Source organism: Schistocerca piceifrons, chromosome 2, assembly GCF_021461385.2.
Source record: "Schistocerca piceifrons isolate TAMUIC-IGC-003096 chromosome 2, iqSchPice1.1, whole genome shotgun sequence".
NCBI classification, from domain to species: Eukaryota; Metazoa; Arthropoda; class Insecta; order Orthoptera; family Acrididae; genus Schistocerca; species Schistocerca piceifrons.
Genome location: NC_060139.1, coordinates 888041126 through 888066246, shown reverse-complemented (window position 1 = coordinate 888066246; position 25121 = coordinate 888041126). Strand labels below are relative to the sequence as shown.

Here is a 25121-nt window from a genome sequence, read left to right as displayed (position 1 = left end):
GACTGCGCGCCTAGAACCACTAGACCACAGCGGCCGGCATTTCATGAGTGTTATTGTCCACAAAACATTGTCTCACAGATGCTGCTTTATGACAAGGTGCATTATGCTCGTATAATAAATGCCGCCGGCCGGGGTGGCCGAACGGTTCTAGGCGCTACAGTCCGGAACCGCGCGACCGCTATGGTCGCAGGTTCGAATCCTGCCTCGGGCATGGATGTGTGTGATGTCCTTAGATTAGTTAGGTTTAAGTAGTTCTAAGTTCTGGGGGACTGATGACCTCAGAAGTTAAGTCCCATAGTGCTCAGATCCATTTGAACCATTTAATAATTGCCAATGAACTGTTCCCCTATTGCACGCGGTACACAGTGCTTTAAATTTCTTCATATCCTTCCACAGTAGCGTTTTATTAAGTGCAGTGAGGGGACCACACTAACTACAGAAAACACCCTCATACCAATTCCTCCGTACTTCTCTGCTGGCATGATGGCAGGTAACATTCTCCAGCTATTCACCAAACCAAAACCCTTCCATCGGATTGCCGCAGGTGTAGCGTTATTCATCATTCCAATTCACTCGTTTACAGTCACACTGTCCGTATGTGTCGCTCTTTACACCACCTCAAGCGCCGCTTATCTTTGGCTACACAAATGTGTGCTTATGAGGAGCTGCTCGATCATTGTACCCCATCCGTTTTAATTCCCTACGCACAGTCACAATGCTGTCTGGACTGCGGTTCTTTCTTCGTGTTTCCACTTCACAGTTTCATCGCCAACAGACGACCTGGGTAGCTTGAGGACGGTTGAAATGTCCCTGATGGATCTGTTACTCTGGTGACAGCCAATGACTGATCTACGTTTGAAGTCACTGAACTGTCATGACCGCCTCATTCTGCTGTTACTGCCTCTGTACCGGCAACCCAATACTCCCTGCCTCAAATTCAAATACGTGTGAAATCTTATGGAAATTAACTGCTAAGGTCATCAGTCCCTAAGCTTAAACACTACTTAACCTAAATTATCCTAAGGACAAACACACACACCCATGCCCGAGGGAGGACTCGAACCTCCGCCTGGACCAGCCGCACAGTCCATGACTGCAGCGCCTTTAGACCGCTCGGCTAATCCCGCGTGGCCTCCCTGCCTCCTTTTGTACTGGTCCGTCTGCCTCTCTTATCATCTAGTAGTCAATTACGTACTACATAAGGCTGCCCGGATATCTTAGATCAGATTGTGCACTCCAGTAGTTTCTCGGCCACGGTGCTTCTACGGTTTCCTTCTACATATGCAGCGTCGTGCAAGTAAAAGTGACCCAGACAAATGGATTCGATTGGACGTGTATTTGTGGCAGCATCAACAGAGTAGGAAGAGAATTACAGTTACTTCCAGCAGGATGGTGCAACTGCCCATACAGCTGGCCGAAACTTGGGGCACATTTACACGGTCTTAACGCCTGACTGAGTTGTTACAAGAGGTTGGTCTTGTCGTGGCTCTTACTGGCCACCCAGGTGACTGATCTGTCAGTGTGCGATTGCTTTGTGTGGGGAGCACTCAAGTCTAAAGTATATCGCAACAACCCTCATGGTCTCCAAGAACTATCTTTGAACTCTTTTTCTCCGAGCAACTTTTATTTCCCCACCCCATGCTACATCTATTTCATTACTTTTCAGTTCACACTTATTTGTTTGGCGGACGGTTAACAGAGCCATTTTCAGACAATTTCTTGATCGTTCCAGACTCGATTAGCACTTGGGAAAAATGAACGCCTAAATCTAAAGCTCTGGGTTTATTACGATGGTCGTTTTTCTATGTGTACGTGGGAGTCAACAAAATATTTTGACATTCAGAGAAGAGAGTTGGCAACTGAAATTTCGTGAAAAGGATATCACCGCCACGAAAAATGCCTGTGTTTCAATGATTGCCATCCGAACTCATTTATGATACCTGCTGCATTCTATTCCACAATTACGTTTAATACAGAACTTACTGCCCTTCTTTGAACTTTTTGGATGTGCTCCGTCAATCCTGTCTGGTAAGGATTCCACTTTGCACAGCAGTACTCCATTATGAGGACGGGTAAGTGTAGTGTGGGAATCTCTTTAGTACATTTGTTGCAACTTCCTTTCTGCCAGTAAAATGTAGTCTTTGGTTCACCTTCGCATAACATTTCCTCTGCGATACTACCAGTTTAAGTTGGTTGTAACTGTAATTCCTAGGCATTCAGGTGAATATACGACCTTTAAATTTATGTTATTGATGTGTAACCGAAATTTAACGTATTTGTTTTAGAACTCATGTGCACGTACTTTATTGTTGAGAGTCATACAACATGTAGACATCAAGTCTGAATCGTTTGGAATTCTACTGATGACTAAACTAGACAGAAAACGACAGCATTATCTGCATAACAATATAACAGGACTTCTCTCATTTGTATAAATTAAGGACAGAAGAGGGCGTACATCTATTCATGGGAAATCCCAGATATCGCTTCTGTTTTAGTATGTGATTTCCCATAAATTACTACGAATTGCGACTTTCCTGACAGGAAATCACGATTATAGTCTACTCCTTAGGTCTGGTCGTATGTAAAGTACGCTTGCGGAAAGTCTCAATCAACGCCTTCTCTGCGTGATAGCAATGGAAGAACTGATGACAGTGCTGCCAAAGCAGAGTTACTAAGCGCAGCCTTCAGAAATTCTTTCACCAAAGAGAGTGAAGTAAATATTTCAGAATTCGAGCTAAGAACAGCTGCCAACATGAGTAACTTAGAAATTGATATCCTCGGAGTAGTGAAGCAACTAAGGTTCTTTTCAGAGTATGCTCATGCAGTGGCTACATACTTAACTCATACACAACCGATAGCTCGACGTAAGATCCGTACCCAAAGACTGGAAAGTTGCACAGGTCACATCAATATTCAAGAAAGGTAGTAGAAGCAATCAACTAAATTACAGACCGACGTTATTAACGTCGATATGCAGCAGGATTTTCGAACATATTCTGTGTTCGAACGTCACGAATTACCCCGAAGACAACCGTCTATTGACACCAGTCAATACGGATTTAGATACCATGATTCTTCTGAAACACAACTAGCTCTTTACTCACACGAAGTGTTGAGCGCTATTGACACGGAATTTAAAATTGTTTCCTTAATCCTAGATTTGCATAAGGTTTTTGACACTGTACCATACAAGCGGCTTGTAATGAAATTGCGTGCTTATGGAATATCATCCATCAGTTATGTGACTCGATTCGTGATTTCCTGTCAGGGAGTTCACAGTTCGTAGTAAGCGACGGAAAGCCATCGAGTAAAATGGAAGTGATGTCTGGCGCTAACTACGATAGTGTTTTAGGCTCTCTGCTATTCCTCATCTATGTAAACGATTTAGGAGACAATCTGAGCAACCGTCTTAGGTTCTTTGCAGAAGATGCTGTCGTTTATCGTCTAGAAAAGTCATCAGAAGATCAAAACAAATTGCAAAACGATTGCCGGCCGAAGTGGCCGTGCGGTTAAAGGCGCTGCAGTCTGGAACCGCAAGACCGCTACGGTCGCAGGTTCGAATCCTGCCTCGGGCATGGATGTTTGTGATGTCCTTAGGTTAGTTAGGTTTAACTAGTTCTAAGTTCTAGGGGACTAATGACCTAAGCAGTTGAGTCCCATAGTGCTCAGAGCCATTTTGCAAAACGATTTAGAAAAGATATCTGTACGGTGCGAAAATTGTCAATTGACCCTAAATAATGAAAAGTGTGAGGTCATCTACAGAAGTGCTAAAAGGAATCCGTTACATTTCGGTTACACCATAAATCAGTCAAATCTAAAGGACATAAATTCAACTAAATACCTAGGAATTACAATTACGAACACCTTAAGTTGGAAAGAACACACATAAAATGTTGTGGGTAAGGCAAACAAAAGATTGCGATTTATTGGCAGAACACTTAGAAAATGTAACAGACCTACTAAACAGACTGCCTACACGTCTCTTGTCCGTCTTCTTTTGGAGTACAGCTGCGCGGTCTGAGATCGTTACCAGGTAGGAGTCCGCAGCTCGTGGTCGTGCGGTAGCGTTCTCGCTTCTCGCTTCCCGCGCCCGGGTTCCCGGCTTCGATTCCCGGCGGGGTCAGGGATTTTCTCTGCCTCGTGATGACTGGGTGTTGTGTGATGTCCTTAGGTTAGTTAGGTTTAAGTAGTTCTATGTCCTAGGGGACTGATGACCGTAAATGTTAAGTCCCATAGTGCTCAGAGCCATTTGAACCAGATAGGATTAACGGAGCATATCGAAAAAGTTCAAAGAAGAGCAGCGCGTTTTGTATTATTGCGAAATAGGGGAGAGAGTGTCACTGACATGATACAGTATTTGGGGTGGACATAACTAAAACAAAGGCGTTTTTGTTTGCGGCGGAATTTTCTCACAAAATTTCAATCGTCAACTTTCTCCTCCGAATTCCGGACATATTGTATATCACCTATGACACTGTTGCTCGTTTAGCACCATCCAGGCGTCAGGGGTCACGTGTAGGGTAATTTAGGTTATACTTACGGACGTGAGCAACGATCGACACCCCCCCCCCCCCCCCCGAGCTCGCTTAAGGTGGAAACAATCTCTAATGAGGGAGGCTAAGAAAATCTCTGCATCACCCTCTCTACCACTGCATCAGGAATTCTGTCATCCGCCACAGCAACGATTGCGATCAAGAAGATCAGCAAGTGTTAGTGCAGGACAACTCATCGCGGATGGTTTTGATCTAAATGAAAGCTGGAAGCATGAGTGGTCAACAAAAACATTGCGAACAAGAGCCCATCACCTTGATCCGACAAAGAAGCCAAAAGGTTTTGACCTACCGAGGAAGCTCTGGTGCCGCCTCAACAGGTTAAGGACTGAACATGGTTGTTGTAACTACTTCAGGTACAAATGGGGCTGGATCAGTTCACCAATGTGTGAATGTAATCAAGAAGAGCAGACAATTGAACATATAGTCCAACGCAGTCCACTTCATTCATACCCTGGAATTCCCGACGACTTTTTCACTCTCATACCCAGCTTAATTAATTGGTTGAAAAACACGGACTTCAAGGTTTAATCTTGCCTTATATCATATGTATATTGTATAAAATCACTTGTCTTATATCAACTGTATATTGTATAAAATAACTACACGATTAAATAAATAAATCCTCCGAATGCGAAAATATTTTATTGACACCAAACTACAGAGGGAGAAACGATCATCATAATAAAAAGAGGGAAGTCCGAGTTGGCACGGAAAAATATAGGTTGAGAACTTTTAACATTGCAGCACGTCAGCAATCGTGTTCCAGACTGTAGCGCCTAGAACAGTTTGGCCACCCCGGCCGGCCTTAGAATGTATTAGATTGGTTCATAAGTTCGTAGCGTAAGTGTAATAAATACAACAGGTAGATATAAAAAAGACTTTAGTCCACAATAATATATTCTCCTGCAGTGTTTACAACAGTCTGCCAACGCTGGGGTAACTTTTCGATTCAGCGACTGTAGAAATCACCTAGTTTTGAGGCTAAGAACTTGTCGAGCCATGTTCGGAGTACATTTTCATCCGGAAAGGAAATTCCTTGCAGGTTGTTCGGTAGACGGTGGAAAATGTGAAAATCTGAGGGTGCAAGATCAGGTGAATGAGGTGGATGCGGAATGACTTCGCAACCTAACTCCTGTAAAGTGCTTATTGACAGTCTAGCAGAACGCGAGCGGTCGTTATCGTGGAATAATGTCACTTTACGCAATCTTCCGGGTCGCTGTTCTTGGATTTCATCTGCAAGACGTTTCAGTTGTTGACAAATATCAGCAGGTCCACCAGATGTAAATTATTAGCTTTTGTGGGTCTTTTGTACGGGAGTTGCTGGTTTGTTTAGGCTTTTCTTTTCCGTACGTTAGGTTACAAAAAATGATTCAAATGGCTCTGAGAACTATGGGACCAAACATCTGAGGTCATCAGTCCCCTAGAATTTAGAACTACTTAAACCTAACTAAGCTAAGGACATCACACACATCCATGCCCGAGGCAGGATTCGAACCTGCGACCGTAGCGGTCGCGCGGTTCCAGACTGAAGCGCCTAGAACCAACCAGGTTACAGATACCTTTTCTCGTCGCCATTAACTAGACAGGATAGGAATGCTCGGCGTTGTTCACGAGCCAACTGACTGCGACAAAGCAGTGATGCACATATGGCGACCCTTTGATTCTTGTAATTTTGGCTTAAAATATGCGGTGCCCATACACCCGATTTCTGAATCTTCCGCTTTGCATGCAAATGTCGCACGATGGTGGAATGATCACAGCAAATCTCATTTTCTAATTCTCGAGTGCGCTGACGTGGATCATTGTGGATTAATACGTTTTAACGATATTCATCAAACCCTGAAGGTCTTCCTGAACGTAGAGTGTCACTACTGTCAAAAAAGTCCTCCTAAAAACGAGGAAACAATTTTCTTGCCGCGCCCTGTCCCGTGCCATTATGTCAATAGAGGGCGCATATGTTTCTGGTTGTCTCGGCTGCTTTCACCCATATACTGAACTCAGACAGAAGAATCTGTCGGTAATGTTCCGATTCCTCCACTTGGCACTCCATTTTGTAGCTTCCACAGCTCCACTCGCTATCTCCAACTGACAAAATCTACATCCATACTCCGCAAGCCACCTGACGGTGTGTGGCGGAGGGTACTTTGAGTACCTCTATCGGTTCTCCCTTCTATACCAGTCTCGTATTGTTCGTGGAAAGAAAGACTGTCGGTATGCCTCTGTGTGGGCTCTAATCTCTCTGATTTTATCCTCATGGTCTCTTCGCAAGATATACGTAGGAGGGAGTAATATACTGCTTGACTCCTCGGTGAAGGTATGTTCTCGAAACTTCAACAAAAGCCCGTACGAGCTACTGAGCGTCTCTCGTGCAGAGTCTGCCACTGGAGTTTATCTATCATCTCCGTAACGCTTTCGCGATTGCTAAATGATCCTGTAACGAAGCGCGCTGCTCTCCGTTGGATCTTCTCTATCTCTTCTATCAACCCTATCTGGTACGGATGCCACACTGCTGAGCAGTATTCAAGCAGTGGGCGAACAAGCGTACTGTAACCTACTTCCTTTGTTTTCGGATTGCATTTCCTTAGGATTCTTCCAATGAATCTCAGCCTGGCATCTGCTTTACCGACGATCAGCTTTATATGATCATTCCATTTTAAATTACTCTTAATGCCTATTCCCAGATAATTTATGGAATTAACTGCTTCCAGCTGCTGACCTGCTATATTGTAGCTAAATGATAAAGGATCTTTCTTTGTATGTACTCGCAGCACATTACACTTGTCTACATTGAGATTCAATTGCCATTCCCTGCACCATGCGTCAATTCGTTGCAGATCCTCCTGCATTTCAGTACAATTTTCCATTGTTACAACCTCTCGATATACCACAGCATCATCCGCAAAAAGCCTCAGTGAACATCTGTTTTATCCACAAAGTCATTTATGTATATTGTGAATAGCAACGGTCCTACGACACTTCCCTGCGGCACTCCTGAAATCACTATTACCTCGGAAGACTTCTCTCCATTGAGAATGACATGCTGTGTTCTGTTATCTAGGAACTCTTCAATCCAATCTCACAATTGGTCTGATAGTCCATATCCTCTTACTTTATTCATTAAATGACTGTGGGGAACTGTATCGAACGCTTGCGGAAGTCAAGAAACACGGTACCTACCTGAGAACCCGTGTCTATGGCCCTCTGACAAGGGGAGGCCGCCAACTGTGAAATTCAGATTCGATTCATACTGCGCATAATAGAAGCTCATGGCCAGAGGTGTAATGTGGAAAAGCACCAAGATGCACTTCTCAACCGTTGTCGAGAAAATCGACAGTTAAAAGAAACCGTTGCGGTGAAATACTCTCAACGATTAATGATTTTTTACAGCGTCGTGGCGCAGCGGTAAGCGCTCGGGTTCGTAACCCGAAGGTCGCCGGATCGAACCTCGCGCCATGCAATATTTCTTATTAATATATATATATATATATATATATATATATATATATATATATATATAAACTATTAATGAATTGCTTATGCATGTTGGTGAAGGCGGATCGCTCTCCAATTGTACCGCCTCCATTTTTCCGTTTTTTTTAACAGGGTGTACCAAAGCTCTCCCGTCCGCACTGATTTTCGACGACGTTATAAGTTGCGCTAGGGACCGCATCTAACTTCTTTCGAAGTTAGCAGGCAACTACACTGTTATGCGGTGGCTCGTTTCGGCCCATTCAACATCTGTCATTCAAGTGTAACGAGCGAGTAACGGAGTTTATATTTCATACCTGCCACAGGAAATTTGTGTTCGTGGGTCTCTGTTCTAATTCGAACGTTTGACTTACGCTACACGTATTCGTTTCGGAATATCGTTTCTACGTCTTCCGTTAACTATACGTGGTTAACATTATGAAGACAATTAATAACATTTGTGAAATACAACTTTGTTTGCGGAAAACATAATGATGTTCGAAGTCGCCAGTTTTTCCACGAGAAACGAGTTTCAACAACTTATTATATGCATAATTGTTGCAACTGATTGCCGGGAATTATGTATATATATATATATATATATATATATATATATATATATATATATATATGTATATATATATTTGAATTACAAAAAACAAATACTAAAAAAAAAGGTTGCATGGCGCGAGATTCGTTCCGGCGACCATTCGGATTACGAATCCGAGCGCTTACCGCTGCGCCACGACGCTGTAGTATTTCACCGCAACGGTTTCTTTTAACTGTCGATTTTCTCGACAACAGCTTAGAAGTGCATCTTGCTGCTTTGCCACATTACACCTCTGGCCATGAGCTTTTATTATGCGCAGTATGAATCGAATCTGAATTTCACAATTGGCGGCCTCCCCTTGTGAGTCGTGGACGAATAGCGCAAGCTGGGCTTCACACGATCGTCTTTTTCGAAACCCATGCTGATTCCTACAGAGTCGATTTCTAGTCTCCAGAAAAGTCATTACACTCGAACATAATACGTGTTCCAAATACCTACAACTGATCGACGTTAGAGATATAGGTCTATAGTTCTGCACATGTGTTCGACGTCCATTCTTGAAAACGGGGATGACCTGTGCTCTTTTCCAATCCTTTGGAACGCTACGCTCTTCTAGAGACCTACGGTACACCGCTGCAAGAAGGGGGGCAAGTTCCTTCGCGTACTCTGTGTAAAATCGAACTGGTATCCCATCAGGTCCAGCGGCCTTTCCTCTTTTGAGCGATTTTAATTGTTTTTCTATCCCTCTGTCATCTATTTCGATATCTACCATTTTGTCATCTGTGCGACAATCTAGAGAAGGAACTACAGTGCAGTATTTCGGCCTTTAGTCTGGCATCCTCTGTTTCAGTACAATTTTGGTCATAGGGTGTCTGGACATTTTGTTTCGATACACCTACCGTTTTGACGTAAGACATAAGACCAAAGCTATTTGTAAACTCAAATAGCAACTGTGAACTACGAATAAAAAATGTCGCTCGATAAACAAACCCATATCAACCGGAATACCAACATGCCAAACAAAAGTGCTACGAGTTTATGCACCAACCTAATGTTACAGAACCTTGCCCTCCGTTGTCACTACCTAATAATAACTGTATCTTATACTTACAGTGGGTGAAGTTTGCAGTTAGTTAACAGTTGCCCTTATGGGAGTGAACGAGTGCACCTGAATTCAAGCTGTGCCATGCTTTCGGCGCCGCTATATGGGTGTCGGGTGCTGTGGCGCCGGAGACAGAAATAGCGCGGTCTTGACGCGGTCCTAAATGCGTCGGCGGACGTCTTTGGCAACTTTCTGCACAGCGCCACAAATAGGGCGCTCCCTTCACGAGGCGCTGCGAGGTCGCATATGGGAAGCGTTGTATGCTCTGCATGGTTCTTATTTCGTACGTATGCATCTGTGTGTGTTTATAGGCTATATGTATGTGTCTGTGCAAGTACGTGTAAATGTATGCATTTACCAGCATCATAAGATATTAGTTAGAAGATTTTCTGTAAATTTCTTGTGCATTTGTCATTTTTTGTTTAAACTGTTGCGTATTCATCTGCGACTGTGGGGCTAACTGACTGTATTGTCCCACGTGGTTTGGTAACTGCTACACTGCTGCCTGTAAAAATCGCGCGATATGGCAGCGGCACGCAACAAGTACACTACTGGACATTAAAATTACTGCACCACGAAGATGACGTGCTACAGACCCGAAATTTAACCGACAGGACGAAGATGCTGTGATGTGCAAATGATTAGCTTTTCAAAGCATTCACACAAGGTTGGCGCCGGTGGTGACACCTACAACGTGCTGACATGAGGAAAGTTTCCAAGCGATTTCTCATACACAAACAGCAGTTGACCGGTGTTGCCTGGTGAAACGTTGTGATGCCTCGTGTAAGGAGGAGAAACGCGTACCATCACGTTTCCGACTTTGATAAAGGTCGGATTGAAGCCTATCGCGATTGCGGTTTATCGTATCGCGACATGGCTGCCCGCGTTGGTCGAGATCCAGTGACTGTTAGCAGAATATGGTATCGGTGGGTTCAGGAGGGTAATAAGGAACGCCGTGCTCGATCCCAACGGCCTCTTATCATTAGCAGTCGAGATGACACGCATCTTGTCCGCATGGCTGTAAGGGATTGTGCAGCCACGTCTCGATCCCTGAGTCATCAGATGGGGACGTTTGCAAGACAACAACCATTTGTACGGACAGTTCGACGACCTTTTCAGCAGCATGGACTATCAGCTCGGGGACCATGGCTGTGGTTACCTTTGACACTGCATCACAGACAGGAGCGCCTGCGATGGTGTACTCAACGACGAACCTGGGTGCACGAATGCCAAAACGTCATTTTTTCGGATGAATCCAGGTTCTGTTTACAGCATCATGATGGTCGCATCCGTGTTTGGCGACACCGGGGTGAACGCACATTGGAAGCGTGTATTCGTCATCGCCATACTGGTGTTATCACCCGGCGTGATGGTATGGGGTGCCACTGGTTACACGTCTCGGTCACCTCTTGTTCGCATTGACGGCACTTTCAACAGTGGACGTTACATTTCAGATGTGTTACGACCCGTGGCTCTACCCTTCATTCGATCCCTGCGAAACCCTACATTTCAGCAGGATAATGCACGACCGCATGTTGCAGGTCCTGTACGGGCCTTTCTGGATACAGAAAATGTTCAGCTGCTGCCCTGGCCAGCACATTCTCCAGATCTCTCGCCAATTGAAAACGTCTGGTCAATGGTGGCCGCGCAACTGGCTCGTCACAATACGCCAGTCACTACTCCTGATGAACTGTGGTATCGTGTTGAAGCTGCATCGGCAGCTTTACCTGTACACACCATCCAAGCTCTGTTTGACTCAATGCCCAGGCGTATCAAGGCCATTATTATGGCCAGAGGTGGTTGTTCTGGGTACTGATTTCTGAGGATCTATGCACCCAAATTGCGTGAAAATGTAATCACATGTCAGTTCTTCTATAATATATTTGTCCAATAAACACCCGTTTATCATCTGCATTTCTTCTTGGTGTAGCAATTTTAATGGCTAGTAGTGTATGAAACTGGAAGTTGGCATGAGGTGCTCTACGTGGTTGGATACGCGAATGAATATCAATGCAGCAAAAATCACCTGTGAATATTTGTTCATAAGAGGATATTTTTGTGCTCCGTGTCACAAGGAGCAGTGTGTATCAGCACATGGAGTGCCTGACATCACTGGACACGGATCACCATTGTGTATTGCGACACGATCACCTCTGTTCTCATAACTGGTACTGGGTGCTTAAAATTAAAGTGCAGCTACTCACAGAGGTCTAGAGTGGGCTGTAGTTGTCTTATGTGACAGCTAAACTTGGTAGCTACGCTAATGCTTTGATGCGGGAACCGATTAATGCAAAAAAATTTAGTTTCAGTTTTGGCCACCAGGTGCAAATCTGGTTGTTTGAACGCAGGAAAGACGTGTAGAAATATGTCCGTACGTAACAGATTACGACCGCGAGGTGGGCAGAGAAGGTCAAACGAGTGAGAAATACATTTTTTGATATTATTAACCGCCGCTTACACAATTTGTCCAATATGAGCACCGAATACGTCGACGAGATCCTGTATCAGTAAAACGTGATAAACGGTTGCTCGCAGCAGATGCGGTGGAAACTGAGCAACTTATTACTCTACACTGACCTTCAGGTAGAGACCGAACGTGTCCCTGGTAAACGCATTATTTTAGATATCCCTAGAGACAAAAGAGCCACACGGGTTTAGATTAGGTGATCTCGTGGGCCATGCAGCTGGAAAACCTCTGGAGATAACGCATTCGTAGAAGATTCCATTAATCAGATCTTTCACTGGACGAGCGACGTGAGTTGTCGCCCATTTTGCACGAAAACACTGCTGCGCTCTTCCAAAGCAGGATTCAGATATTGTGCTAGGAGGTCTCGATAACATGCAGAGCTCACACCTGACAGGGCGTCTAACTGTATTCTCTTCAAAGAGAACGCACAGAGAGTAAAAGTGCTTGTGAATTAGAAAATAATGAAGGGAAAGATGAAAGCAAATTCCTTCATCAGAGTATTTCGGGGAAAAAATTTTAAGTAAATGATGTGCCAGTCCTTCTTTCTTTTTCTTCTTTTTTTCCCAATATCTTAGCGGTTGGAAAGAAACTGAAATAATTTGTCTTTCTGAACATCGTATAACCATAGGGATAGAAATTCTTAATGCGAGTGCTTATAAATTAGTTGTTAATTCATGTAGTCCCAGTATGGATCAGGGGAGTTGAAAATGGTTCAAATGGCTCTGAGCACTATGGGACTCAACTGCGGAGGTCATAAGTCCCCTAGAACTTAGAACTACTTAAACCTAACTAACCTAAGGACAACACAAACATCCATGCCCGAGGCAGGATTCGAACCTGCGACCGTAGCGGTCGCGCAGTTCCAGACTGTAGCGCCAGAACCGCTCGGCCACCAGCGACCGGCTCAGGGGGAGTTGTCACATTCATTGAAAAAGAATACAAAAATGAAGAAAGAAGTAAATTCTGTGTATCTCAGGATACGTACCGTTGTGAGTTAATACTGGGAAATGCAAAAGTTGTTGTTGTTACAATACACAGGTGTCCACTGAATAATTGGAGAATTTTCATGAAATATTTTGATAGTTTATTTTGCTGTGTCAGATACAAAGAAGGGATTATTAATTTGTAGAGATTTTAACGTAAATTTCTTGAAGGGATCTGACATGAAAAATCTAGAGGCTCTGATAGTCCCTTCCCTACCCGCATTGTTCAAGACCCTCGTAGATAAATTATCCATACTAGAAAAGAAAGATAATGAAACGGATGCCTGTCATATGATCGTAATGCACAGTTAATGACATTACATACCTCCTACACAGTTAATACACAGTAAATGACATTACATAACTCCTCGTACAGTTCAGAAACATTCAAAGAAAACAGTGAAAATCAAATGGCACCAAGCATTATGGGACAACTCTGAGGTCATCAGTCCCCTAGGCTTAGAACTACTTAAACCTAAGCAACCTAAGGACATCATACACATCCATGCCCGAGGCAGGATTCGAACCTGTGACCGTTGTAGCAGCGCGGTTCCGGACTGAAGCGCCTAGAACCTCTCAGCCACAGCGGCCGGCGAAAACAGTGAAGCTGACTGAGAAAACTACTGAAGATTTCAAATTAAACTTAGAGCTTATGATTAATGACATTACATGTCTCCTCGTACAGTTCAGAAACATTCAAAGAAAACAGTGAAGCTGATTGAGAAAACTACTGAAGATTCCAAATGCAGCTTAGAGCGACATAAACATCGTGAAAAAGGTGGAGTATTTGTGTCGCTCTCGTACACCCGACCCGTCAATCCACGACTCAACGCAACCAGGAGAACCTCTGAAGATATGCAACGAAGCTCAGGGCAAACGCTGAGAGCGAAAAGTTCCATGTACTACGTCCATAAAGACCAAAAGATTCACCAATAACTGAGATAACCGATCGCGAAAGCCTTGATTACATGAAATCCGCTATCATTCCACGAAGTTCATAGTTAAGTTCCAATAACTAATCGCTTTCAGTTTATTAACAAAATAACTCTGCCTCTTGCGTTCTTATAATTTTAACTTTGTTAGATATCTTGAACAGCTTGTCAAATATTATGGGGTGTGAACATTACATCGGTTGGTGACTACATGCGTTTCAGTATAAAACTGGCGTTCTGTGTTTAATTCTTAAGGAATACGTTTATTTCCAACAGTATTATATTTGCACGATGAATACGTGAAGTTTACGGCCCTCACGTGCTTAGTTTTCTCCAAGAATATCGACCGGTCTCTACACGATCTATTTTACTGACTGTGCATGCTATGGATACAAGGCGGAGAACTGTCACAGGATAATGCGCGCAGGTGCCCTCAGGCAACAGAAGCTCACGTTTCTTTCGTGGAAGCCAGAGCGGAAGTAATGTCCAGTGAGCGATTCGTCATGTGACGTCACACAGCATATCTGCCCCACCCACCTGTCGCCACCAGGCAGCGCTCACATCCTAGCTCATTATGATCTCAGTTTTTAATTTTTGTTACAAGGAATGCGACCAGTCGTTTGATTAAAACTACAGGATTTCACTCCTTTAGAGAACAATTCTTTAAACTGTTGCTTGTCGCTCATATCCGCTCCACCGTGACTTCAACTGTGTAGCGTTGGATAAATTCTCTAGGAATAGCAATCGTCTACAGTCTACTTAAAGAAACCATGTCGGGATTTTACTGGATTGGATTTAAAAAAAAAAGACAAACTATACTGAGTAACTTACATTTGAACATCGCTTTTCCTTAAGCACGAGTAACGTTCCTTCTGTGCCATTCCACTCGGTACTTAGCATGCAAGAAGTTTTTAATTTGAACTCGCATCTGAAATCAAAAGACAATTGACGGAAATTCAGATCGGTGGCCACTGTCACGTCTCATTGTTTCTTCATTCAAGAAGTTGCAAAAGTTAGCCAGAAGAGTTCGTAGATCTCACTGTCATCATCGTCATCAACATAATCGTCAACCATTTAAAACTCATTTTTGGCTAAATGAGATGGCAGTCCTCAGAGATAAGCTGCCTGATGATCCTACGTGTTTCTTGACATTGTCTACTCGCCTTCAATTACGTCATCGTGTCGGTCTTCCCTTCTCTCTTGGGACCTAGCAAAGAAATTCTTTGGTTCCATCATTCACTCGCCTGGCTATATGGTCCGCCGCAACCGTTTCATTTTCATTGCAATTCTAATTATTTTTCCACTCCAGTATGTCCCTAATCCATGTGTTTATTTTTCCTATATCTTCATCTAACTCCCAATATATACTTCTCCATTGTTCTCTTAACAACCCTCAGTTTCTGAGTATTTTTCGTTAAAAGTCTCGCTCCCATTAGTCTGAACTCGTAACACACACTAGTTATAAATGTCCCGTCGTATCCACAACAAGCTTATTTCCCACAAAATTCTTTTAGGGTGTAGATGATATGGTATAAAGTGACGTATGAATGGTACATTATTATTCACCATGACATGGATGGCAACGCATTTACAAAACCTTACGAACATTTTTTTTATTTCTGACGTGAGAGAATCCGAGATCTCATCGGCAACTGGGCATTGAAACAAATCCAGTAGCGACAAATGATAATCTGTGCCTGTCCGAGACTCGAACCCGAATTTTCTGCTTTACGTGAGCGGTTGGCTTAACCGTCGTGCCTATCAGAGCACGTTTTTCATACGATCCAAATTCTCAACTTCTCGCACAGTACACATGTAGCCTCCGCTGTCGGTTATCACAATTGCTTGCAGCTTGATCTGGTTCCTGCAACAGATAGGAAGTGTCCAGAATGAGATTTTCACTCCGCAGCGGAGTGTGCGCCGATATGAAACTTCCTGGCAGATTAAAACTGTGTGCCAGACCGAGACTCGAACTCGGGACCTTTGCCTTTCGCGGGCAAGTGCTTTACCAACTCAGCTACCCAAGCGCGACTCACGACCCGTCCTCACAGCTTTAATTCTGCCAGTACCTCGTCTCCTACCTTCCACACAGTTTTAATCTGCCAGGAAGTTTTATATCGGCGCACACTCCGCTGCAGAGTGAAAATCTCATTCTGGAAACATCACCCGGGCTGTGGCTCAGCCATGTTTCCGCAATATCCTTTATTCCAGGAGTGCTAGTTCTGCATGGTTTGCAGAAGAGCTTCTGTGAAGGTTGGAAGGTAGGAGACGAGGTACTGGCAGAATTAAAGCTGTGAGGACGGGTCGTGAATCGTGCTTGGGTAGCTCAGTTGGTAGAGCAATTGCCCGCGAAAGGTAAAGGTCCCTAGTTCGAGTCTCGGTCTGGCACACAGTTTTAATCTGCCAGGAAGTTTCAGATAGGATGTGGTGTGCGTCCGCACCTAAGGTGTCATCATTCGCCGTCAACAATGATACCTTCTTTGCGGATGCACACCACATACGATCTCTTGCGGGAACCAGATCAAGCTGCAAGCAATTATGGTAATGGGCAGTATACGCTACATATGCAGCTTGCAGCAAATTGAGAATTTGGGTTGGACGGAAAGTGTTCGTTGTTAGCCGAACGCCGGCCGGTGTGGCAGTGCGGTTCCAGGCGCTTCAGTCTAGAACCGCGTGACCGCTACGGTCGCAGGTTCGAATCCTGCCTCGGGCATGGATGTGTGTGATGTCCTTAGGTTAGTTAGGTTTAAGTAGTTCTAAGTTCTAGGGGACTGATGACCACAGATGTTAAGTCCCATAGTGCTCAGAGCCATTTGTTAGCCGAACAGTTAAAACGACAGCGTAAAGCGGGAAATCAAGGTTGAAGTCCCGGTTCGGCACAAATTTCCACTTGTCGCCATTGGATTTATTTCAGTGCCTGATTGCGGCTGAGGTCTTTCTCTTACTTCGTGTGCATATATGGGCACTGAGTCAAAAATGGTGTCTGTTCCTTTGCACACGTTTGAAAGAACAGACATCACACATACAGGATGTTCGGCTTATAAGTGGAGAGATTTTTATTGGTGAGCGACGACAGTGTAAGAACTTCATTACATAAGTATTTACTTCATTTTCAGACCAATAATTATAGTTATTAGGAGTAGTATGTTTTTAGATTGGGTAGTACATCCTAGTATGTGTTGCTAGAGCGGAGCCATTGGAGCTTATTTTCCCCTGGGAAGCAGATTGGGTGTTGAAGTGTGGGTGTATGGACACAAAATGGTTAGTCTAAGCTGACGGTTGTAGTCAACTAATTGGTGCAGTTACGTCTGTGCAGATAACATCAGGCACACATTGTGTGACGTGTTCATGGGAAGAAATGCAGAGAAAAACAGTTATCACACTGATGGGGATACATACGGGTATTAACGTACCAATGATCACAATATCAGCATTTATACCCCTAACACCCTATGTATTTTTTACTTCTGTTTCTTTTTCTGTGCATCCAATAGCTATCTCTACTCTGTTAAATGCAAAAACTTATGAATCTATTCTATAATTACATTGTTAATTTGTAATACTTTTTCAGTGGGATGGTTACACATTGTATCATTCTTATTGTAACTGCATGTCAGGCCTACTTGCAGACTTGTTCCCGCGAATCTTTCCATTCGCTACTGAGGTTTATCTGGGCTAGAAGCCATCTGTGCCATGGCATCCGCAAAGCAAAAGAGATTCAGGTAAGTTCCATTAACACCTATCCCTTCTTCATTTTCCCATATCGAGGGCTTGAAAAGTTCCTCCGCTTCTTACACATTACAATAGTTTAGGGTCTGTTACATCCAATCTTTCGTTAACACTGCAAATTAGATCGCCAGACTATTTTCCACTTTGCGCGGACGGATCGAAAATAAAAGGTGAAAGTCATGTAGGACATGCCTTGTGGTGTAACTTTTTTCAAGAAGGAAACGGTTGGAGATTCCTCGACAACTTCTATATTTACAACCAGAAGCATTGCGATAATATAAGAATCCCAGTAATAAATTAAGAAAAATCCTAGCAATAAAACTGTTGATTGGCGACTCCATAGTGTCCTGTGCACTACGACCAGATAATGGGTATACTTGGAAGGAGAGACAGCATTGGTCGTATATTTTTGTTTATTATCGCAAAATCGATTTTCTGTCACTTAATGACCATCTTCAGTGCTAGAAGTTAAAAATTTTTTCCACATTACGATCAGAGAGTATAAAACAGAAAATCACAATTACATCTGCATATGAACATAACACTTGTTAGGAACATACCTGTAATTATAACTTAAATTACTAAGCACTGGTGTCAATAAGCTTACGGCGATCACATAGACTGAGGTCGCTGTTTACATGCACTTGTTCAGCAGACCTCGGTGTGACGGGGCTTGACACGCCCTCTATGTGACATGTGTCACGTGAAGACATAGTATTACTGGTTTTGCGAGATATTAACACTAAATAACTCTTGTGCATTTGTGAATCGTGCAGTAATTAAAATTTAAAATGTACGTACAACACATAGCAGACGAAGGGGGAAGGAAATATCTAAAATACATTGGCGTATTGTTTTTTAAAAAACGAACTTATAAAACATAAAACAGATCGATGATAAGTTGTCAGAGTACAGGACATATAAAAGAGCAAAAGGTAATGAAAAACAATAATAAATGAATAACATAAATGAGGTGTAACACAGGTTTTTAAAGAAAAACATAATACCCACCATCTGGCGTGGGAAGTTAGAAGTACAACGTACGTGATTTACGTAAATGTTACGTTAAGACTAAGGAGTCAAATATATAAAAAATAATAACAGTACGAAACTGCCATTACTTAACAATTAAAAGGCATTTTGTCAAAGTATCCATATTTCCAAGTTGACTTCTAAATGCCCGTTGATCTCTCAAGATCAACTATTCACGCATACACCAGCGTTGATCGACCGGTAATGCCATAGTTTTTCTAACACATAATGTAAACTATACTGTGCCCGTTTGGCTGTTAGACGCTGTTTCCTGTGGTGTTAACTGGCTACAGCTTGACTATTAAATCAGATGCGCTAAAAGTACCATAATGTCATTAATTTGTCAAGGTAATACGCTTTACTGATATGGAGAAAACTGTATTGTTACACACTGAAAAATATCGCTTACCGGCTAAACATCTGCGCTGATTGGTTGTCATTTTATGTCTATTGCTCCAGAACGGTGAATTTCCAATCTTTGGCTACTTGGAGAATTTTGTTCGATCCGATGAACCCTGCAGTACTCTGACCTTATTATCAGGTCAATATTTTGTGAAAAAAGGTCCATCGCTAGCGTTTCGATATTTCCATTTTTAGAATCCCGTATCTCAGTCGCTAAAAACGGAACCCTAGTAGAATCACTTTGTTGTCCGTCTGTCTGCTTGTCTGTCAAGATCCTTTTTCTCAGGGACGGTTAGAGGCATTGAAGTTGAAATTTATTTCACATACTGACGACTACATACCTTGACGATAAAAAAAATTAAGCTCCGAAAGCAATGCAATCATTTGGCAACTGACCCTAAAGAAAGAAAAGGGTGAGGTCATCAACAAGAGTGCAAAAAATAATCCGTTAAACTTGGTTTACACGATAACTCAGTCATGTCTAAAGGCCGTAAAGTCAACTAAATATCTAGGAATTACAATTACGAACAACTTAAATTGGAAAGAACACATAGAAAATGTTGTGGGGAAGAAAGGCGTTTGTCGTTGCAGCGGAATCTTCTCGCGAAATTTCAAACATCAATTTTCTTCTCCGAATGCGAAAGTATTTTACTGACCCCGGCGTACATAGGGACAACCGACCATCATAATAAAGTACAGGAAATCAGAGATCGCGTGGAAATATATAAGTGATCGTTTCTTTCGCGCGCTGTTCGAGATTGAAATAATAGTTAGTGTGAAAGCGGTTCGATGAACCCTCTGGTAGGCACTTAAGTGTGATTTGCAGAGTAGGCCTATCTATGTAGATGTAAGGCCATTGCCATTTACGTCATATATTTTGATACTCGCAAACTCATCAAAACCTAAAGATGAAGCTTCTAAACTGAAGCGCCAAAGAAACTGGTATAGGCATGCGTATTCACATACAGACATAATGTAAATAGGCACAATACGGCGCTGCGGTCGGCATCGCCTGTATAAGACAACAAGTGTCTTGGGCAGCTGTTAGATCGGTTACTGCTGCTACAGTGGCAGGTTATCAGGATTTAAGTGAGTTTGAACGTACTGTTATAGTAGGCGCACGAGCGATGGGACACATCATATTCGAAACAGCGATGAAGTGGGGATTTTCCCGTACGACCATTTCACGAGTGTACCGTGGATATAAAAAATCCGGTAAAACATCAAAGCTCCGATATCGCTGCGGCCGGAAAAAGATCCCACAAGAACGGGACCAATGATGACCGAAGAGAATCGTTCAACGTGACAGACTTGCAACCCTTCCGCGATTTGCTGCTGATTTCAGTGCTGGACCATCAACAAGTGTCAGCGTGTGAACAATTCAACGAAACGTCATCGATATTGGCTATTGGAGCCAAAGGCCCACTCGTGTACCCTTGATGACTACACGACACAAAGCTTTACACCTCGCCTGGGCCCGTCAACACCGACATTGGACTGTTGATGACAGGAAACATGTTGCCTGATCGGACGAGTCTCGTTTAAAATTGTATCGAGCGGATGGAAGTGTACGGGTATGGAGACAACCTCATGAATTCATTGACTCTGCATGTCGGTAGGCGACTGTTCAAGCCGATGGAGGCTCTGTAATGCTGTTGCGCATGTGCAGTTGGAGTGATATGGGACCCATGATACGGCTTGATACGACTCTGACAGGTGACACTTACGTAAGCATTCCGTCTGATCACCAGCATCCATTCATGTCCTTTGTGCATTCCGACGGACTTTGGCATTTCCTGCAGGACAATGCGACACCTCACACGTCCAGAATTGCTACAGAGTAGCTCCAGGAGTACTGTTCTGAGTTTAAACGCTTCCGCTGTCCACCAATCTCCCCAGACATTAACATTATTGAGCACATCTTGGATGCCTTGCAACGTACTGTTGAGAAGAGAGCTCCACCCCTCGCACTCTTACGGATTTGTGGACTGCTCTGCAGGATTCGCTGAGTCAATTCCCTTCAGCACTACTTCAGACATTAGTCGAGTCCACGCCACTTCGTCTTGCGGCACTTCTGCGCGTTCGCAGGGGCCCTACACGATATTAGGCAGGTGTGGCAGTTACTTTGCTCTTCGGTGTACATACGTAATTAAGTCCAATTCTCATTTGTTCGTTTTTTTTAAATTTCCAATACCTATTCCGTCATCAAAGGTTTACATATTTACAAGAGGCTTTCCGTTTTCAGCTGGTGAAACAGTTGCACCTGAGAGAGGTTATGTCGTTATTTAATGCAAAATGAATGAGATCAATTAAAAACAAACTGCGGCGCTATGGAATACCTGCATCTTGTGCGAAACTGCTTAACTGGAGGCCCATGGTGAAATTTCTTGATTTTTCTTGTACATAAAGCGCCACAAACGTAAGAAGAAAACTTAAAATAAAGAGTCAATGCGACCAAAGATACTCGTTTATAGATTGGTTTAGGTATAAGACACTGGAGGGGCAATAATTTCTATTTAAGACTACAATTTTTCACTGCTACCTGAAATTATGCAAATTATAATGACAAAAGGTACGGACTGTTTTTACATTTTTTTTCGCGTTTATTTTTGAAGGAACAGAAGAAGATAGCATGATATAAGAGCTACAATGGGTGAATCTGCTTTAAGCCAGTATTTACAAGTGTAGCGTATTCGCTGCCTATCTTTTCGTTACGTATATGATTTGGCAAAAATGGTTCAAATGGCTCTGAGCACTATGGGACTTAACTGCTGTGGTCATCAGTCCCCTAGAACTTAGAATTACTTAAACCTAACTAACCTAAGGACATCACACACATCCATGCCCGAGGCAGGATTCGAACCTGCGACCGTAGCGGTCATGCGGTTCCAGACTGAAGCGCCTTTAACCGCACGGCCACACCGGCCGGCTATGATTTGGTTGCGTGATTTTGTGCCTGAAGATTTCTAAATATTCTGGGATGTCCAGTTTTCGGCTTTTGTCTTGTATATGTACGATCTCCAGGTCATTTTCAGTACTGTCAACAGTGTGCCCAGTTTCAAGTAAATTGGCAGCTACCGCCGTTTCATTTCCTTGTTGTAGGCCAAAGGCTGCAAGATGTTCTTTAAGCCTCACTCGAAAATTTCCGCCACTTTGACCTATGTAGAAATGGTCGCAGTTTTGGCAGTTGATCTGATAAGCTCTATAATTTGCCAGTTTTTCTGTGTTTTTTTAGTTTCTTTTGCAGCTGGAATGACAGTGTATTTGTAATACAAAAACTAATATTTACATTGAATACCGTGAAAATATGAGTTATGTATTTTACATGACAACTTGCTAACAGTAGTGTATCTTCTTCTTGCAGTCAGTGGCGTGCCATGTTGTAGACGCCATGCCATTTTTCTACAGTATTTTGATAAATGGAAAACATTGTCTGTAAAGAGTATCATTATTTTTGCAACCTGCTCAACAAAACTGTAGAACTTATATCCTAATCGTGGACGTGATGAGTAATTTCAAAGTTATTTATCGACCAGATGTAGGACTAAAGCCAAAATCTGGTTTTAGCCAATAATTTGAAGGTATGAGTGAAACTGTCCAAAGGATCCATTCCATCGTATTTAAATCATTTCAGAATGTAACAACTGCCTCCAGCTTGCACCATGCTTTGCACGCATTTCACCAGGAATGTTCACTTAGCTCGACGCTGGACACAGCGCTATCTGGTAATGCTGAAATGTCATTTTTCTCCTTGGACCACACTGCAGCGCACTCTCGCTGAGGTCAGTATAACTTCGAGCAAGCAAGAACTCACATCAATTCATGAACTCATCCGAAGGAGTCAACATCATAGTGTAGGACAAACGAGTTATTACGTTATCAGTGAGCTTATATTGTTGCAAATGTCGACCATTGTACCTGAAGAGAACAGTGCGTTACTTAGTGCATCAAATGACAGTTTTAAATCATCAAGCAGTCCTGTGCGAAAGAACTGTGTCAAAGTTAAGTACGGGAGGGCCGTTCAATAACTAATGCAGCACTTTTTTTTTTACTCGGCCAATCTTGATTGAAAACATGCAGAATTTGTTGTGAGACATTGTGGAATATTACTGCTTCTGCCCCTTTAGTTTTATGACATTCTGGTTGGTGGTGGAACTATACGTAGCCTTCAAAGTGGCATCTGTAACGGAGAGGCATTTCACACACGGAATTGTCATTGCGTTTCTTTTGGCGGGAAACCAGAGCATCGCAGATATTCAGAGGCGCTTTTAGAATGTCTACGGTGACCTGGCAGTGAAAGAGGCTCTGTGGGTCCTTAGCCGAGACGTCGGTCATCATCGCAACAGAGGTCGTACAGACCTCTCCGATCTGCAGCATTCCAGCAGATCGCGACAGCTGTGACTCCTGCAGAGTTGGAACGTGCGAATATTCTCATTCAAGGTGATCGACAGATCACAATCAAGTACATCGCTGCACAACTGGATTTCTCTGTTGGTAGTACTGATACACCCATCCAAGAATTGTGGCATTCAAAGGTGTATGCCTGTTGGTTTCCTCGCCACCCAAGACCATAAAGGGCACAACAACGAAGGACCAGCTTTGCGGATTTGTTTGCGTGTTAGAAGGCACTTTTTTTGTCGAACAACTTCACAATTTGAGAGGATACGTGGTGTTACGTCAGTGACCGCAAAATCGAGTCAGGTTTATAAAGAACTTGGTAATATTAGCGTAGTTATCAGTAAGATGTTGCACCCCGTCTGGCTTGGGTGCATGTACAGAACAAGGTTTCATCACTTTGAACCAGAAACAAAATGGCAACCTACGGAGTGGCGACACACGTCCACTCGTCCGAAGAAAAAGTTGAAAGCCGCAATGTCAGCCAGTAAAGTCATGGCGACGGTCAACTGGGACGCTGAAGTGATTATTTTGTTTGATGTCCTCCTTCATGGTGCAACAATCAACTCTGAAGTTAACGGTGGTACCCTCATGAAAACTGAGAAACATCAGCGTGTTCGCCCCCCCAAAAATACTAACAACGAACTTCTCCTTCTCCATGACAACGCATGGCCTCACGCCCACCCGAGAGGAGCTCACAAAATGTCATTGGACTATTCTTCCTCATCCACCATACAGCCCGGATCTCGCACCTTCCGACTTTCATCTGTTTGCCCAAGCGGAGGATGCACTCCACGGGAAGCAGTACGTGGATGATGGTGAGGTTATTGATGCAGCAAGGCGTTGGCTCCGACGTCGATCAATAGAGCGATACCACGCGGGCGTACAGGCCCTCCAAGTAAGGTGGCGTAAGGCCGTCGCACTGAACGGAGATGGTGTTGAAAAATACGATTTTGTAACCAAAATAGTGAGGAATAATACGGTATACTGGAACCCTGAATAAAGCCATCTTGCAGTAACAAAAAAAGTGGTGCTTCACTTATGGAACGCCCCTCGTAAATGTTTTATTTATTTATGTAATAAAGTGAACAAGTATTTTATGTGTCCTAGTTTGATGGGCCTTCTCCCAGAGCAATCAAAGAACCCACATTTACAGCCGAATGAAAGTAGTTTCGTCTGGTCACAATATTAAAAGCTATGAGGCCTTCTTCTTCTTCAATACTAGAAATAAATGTCCGCTACTGCAAGCTCTTTGCTTTCCATATTTTGGGAGGAGGTAGTATGGACCAAAACAAGAAAAGATTGTCCAGTAAACATGGGGTGTACAATACACATCTTAAGAACTGTGAGCACGTGTGAAGTAGAAGATATATATTTTACTGTATTGAAGATGAACAAGTCTCACAGCTTTTAAGGTAAGCGTTTCAAAGCCCTTGTTTACTCCAGTTTTTTTCCTCCGAATGATCGTTACTGTCATATCTCTGAACATTGACCATTCCTTTTGG

The 25121-nt window shown here is 43.2% G+C and overlaps 1 protein-coding gene across 2 annotated transcripts in view; it reads left to right on the top strand.

Moving 5' to 3' along the window:
• LOC124777529 (lactosylceramide 4-alpha-galactosyltransferase-like) overlaps nucleotides 1-25121 on the top strand; it is a 455476-nt gene that overhangs the window by 276937 nt on the left and 153418 nt on the right. Inside the window, exon 1 of one of the 2 annotated variants that reach the window (XM_047252976.1) lies at nucleotides 9898-9959. The exons of the other annotated variant lie outside the window; for it this stretch is intronic. Within the exon in view, the coding sequence (XP_047108932.1) occupies nucleotides 9937-9959 (23 nt within the window). The 5' untranslated portion in view covers nucleotides 9898-9936. Of the gene's footprint in view, nucleotides 1-9897; nucleotides 9960-25121 lie in introns of those variants that run through there. 2 annotated transcript variants of the gene reach the window in all.